General features: G+C 58.6%; 1 protein-coding gene across 1 annotated transcript; it reads right to left on the bottom strand.

Moving 5' to 3' along the window:
- Positions 1-205: 205 nt before the first annotated feature.
- Positions 206-2,286, bottom strand: LOC117864212 (probable BOI-related E3 ubiquitin-protein ligase 3). The gene is made up of 2 exons (XM_034748238.2): positions 1,593-2,286; positions 206-1,483 (listed from the first exon to the last, which is right to left on the bottom strand). Exons 1-2 carry the CDS (start codon positions 2,028-2,030, stop codon positions 959-961), a joined length of 963 nt encoding a protein of 320 aa, XP_034604129.2. The 5' UTR covers positions 2,031-2,286; the 3' UTR covers positions 206-958.
- Positions 2,287-2,615: the final 329 nt, after the last annotated feature.

Raw genomic sequence — 2,615 nt, forward strand, 5'->3', positions numbered from 1 at the left:
TGTTGCATAGGACGACGATATCACTACGTGTCACTGAAATGCTATTCCATCCATCCTAAGTTAGTTACTGTTCGTTTTAGTTTTTCTAAATTTATTAATTTTTCTAGATTTATAAGTTTTGTTATGCTCCTAAATATATGCTACGTCTAGATAATGACAATGCTCCTAAATATATGCTATATCTAAATACGTGGCAAAAGTCATGTACCAAAAAAAGTCAGAATAAATAATAATTTAGGACGGGGTGTACCATTCTACCAAGTTATCTAAAGTACACGGATCACTTCGAATAATCATCACTTTAAAGATACTTTTGTGCAGGCCTGATTTCTGCAGCGGTGTTGGCATCATTTCACAACTTCACCATTCAGAAACCAGAACCCCTCTCGCTTGCACAAAATATGTACATCGACGCCATCATCTCCTCGCGAGTCGCGGGACACCCGCCGTGCATCGTTGTCGGATTAGAGTTTTACCAAATCGCTTGAGAGGTGTAACGCGCACCATTCTTCAGAGATCTGAAAGCACCTCAAGGATTGGTTCAGACTTCAGACGAATCGATAATTTGTTGACAATCTACACTGAAAGAAAGCTTTTCCAGCAAAGAACTGTTCGTTGGTTCAGCCATTGGTGACTTTGTCAAGAGAACACGTGTGCTCGTCAGACATTGTCTCCATTTCTGCAGCTAACTCCTGCAAGCTGAACTACCTTCGCACGATTCAGTCTGGACGTCAACCTTCGGGTACCTCCAATTCATGTGCGACTGAACAGAATTGTTTTGCGCCGTTGCCCATTCTCCACATAATCTCCTTCCCAGGATGCTACGCTATTCCGCCCATCGGCATGATGCGAGGACGGCGTGGCACTGAAGTGGATAGCGTGCTCTCGCTCTGACTCGGCCTTGTGGGAGGAGCCAGGCCGTTGTCATCCGCGCGTCCACGGACGAGCACGGCACGCCTCAGGAGAACAGGACGTGGAGCGAGCCGTTCTTGGCGGCCGCGCAGACGGGGCACGCGTCTACGGCGGCCTCGCACGCGCGGCACAGGCACAGGTGCCGGCACGGCAGCAGCAGCACGCACGCCTCGCCGCCGCCGCACGACCTGCACGACGGTGCCGCCGCCACGGCCTTGGACGACCCCGCGGCACCGTCCACGTCTCCCGCGGCCGGCGGCGCCTCGAAGCAGCACGACTGCGCGTCCTCGGCATCGCCCTCGGCCGCACGGGGCGACTGGAGGAGCTGGTCGAGGGTGGCGCGGAGGCCGACGGCGACGGCCTCGTGGCTCCTGGCGACGCCCATCCACGCCTGGCACTCCGCGCCCATCTGCCGGGCTTTCTCCTCCAGCTCCGCGTTGCGCCGGAGCGCGCGCGACGCCTCGGCCTCCGCCGCGCGCAGCCGCCCCGACGCGGCGCGGCCCGCGGCGGCCAGAAGCGCACGGGCATGCCTCCGCCGCGCCTCCTCCAGACCCGCGCGCATCCTCTCTGCCTGCACATAGCCAAATCACAAGCACTGCTGATCAAACACCATCCCGTCCCATCCAAGCAAGAATTCGATCCCAACCAATACGCAAATCCTGCATCGATCAAGCCCGTACCTCGAGCCTTACGAGCGCATCGATCTCCATGCCCTGGTGGTGCATCCACGCCAGAAAGCCCCGCGCCGCGCTCGCGCCATTAGCCGCCCTCCCGCTGGTGGACGCGACGCCGGAGCCCACCACCCTGCTCTGCGCATCGACGACGCCAGATGGCACTGCCACCAGACCCTCGATCCCCGCCGGGATCATAACCGCGCGCTGATCGTCCAAGAAACATCCCGCCGCTGGCGCCTCCGCCGCCGCCAGGCGCGGCCTCTTCCGCGGCACGAAGCCGTAGTTGCAGGCGAGGTCGCTGCGCGGGAAGTCCCTGAGCACCGTCGTGTCCCGAGGCCACGCCGGCGCCGTCGTCGGCGCGCACCCGGCGTACTCGTCCAGGAACAGGGAGCCGCCCACCGCCGCCGGGAAGTCGTGGGAGAAGTGCCGCGCCTGCACGGCCATGGCGAACGCGTTTGGGTGGGCAGTGGAAGTGGGAATGGATGGGCAGTTGGATGGTTTGCCGGCGTGGGTGGTTATATATATTGCCACGGTTAAGGCCGGGAAGCCATGACAAGGAGCCGTGACTCCTGCGTGTGGCCGTGTGGGTGGGGAAGACACGGCGGTAACCAAATCACCACACGTCGGCGCGGCGGATGCGTTCGGATCGGAGCGCGACAAAAGCGGGCTCGCTTTCGACCGGCACACTGCCGGGCGTGGCGGACGCCGTTCTTTGCTGTAGCGCCTAGCAAGTAGCGTCATGATACACATAGCCGTGGGTGTAGTGTAAAGATGAGGAACGTGATGTGGAATCTGGCTGGTTGGGCGGTGGTCCGGCTGGCTGGCTGGATGGATGGATATGATGGGGCGGCCATTCCATGTTTCATGGTCAGTGCAAACGTTAATAGCACTCTAGCTAGTGCTTGGAATTTGGATAGCCATCACAGGCCTACAGTTCCATGCCATGAAGTGCATGTTTGGTTCCTATTTGGATCCAGGACTAAGGTCCTGTTTGGACTAAGTCCTGTCTGGTTCATGGGACTAAAGTTT

The sequence above is a fragment of the Setaria viridis genome, chromosome 7 (genome assembly GCF_005286985.2).
Source record: "Setaria viridis chromosome 7, Setaria_viridis_v4.0, whole genome shotgun sequence".
Taxonomy (NCBI): domain Eukaryota; kingdom Viridiplantae; phylum Streptophyta; class Magnoliopsida; order Poales; family Poaceae; genus Setaria; species Setaria viridis.

What these genes read in the sequence shown, in the direction of transcription:
- LOC117864212 (XM_034748238.2), bottom strand. Translation starts at nt 2,030, where the DNA reads ATGGCCGTGCAGGCGCGGCACTTCTCCCACGACTTCCCGGCGGCGGTG. An exon ending in ATGCGCTCGTAAGGCTCGAG is followed by an intron (nt 1,484 to 1,592) that starts GTACGGGCTTGA and finishes GGCTATGTGCAG; the next exon opens with GCAGAGAGGATGCGCGCGGG.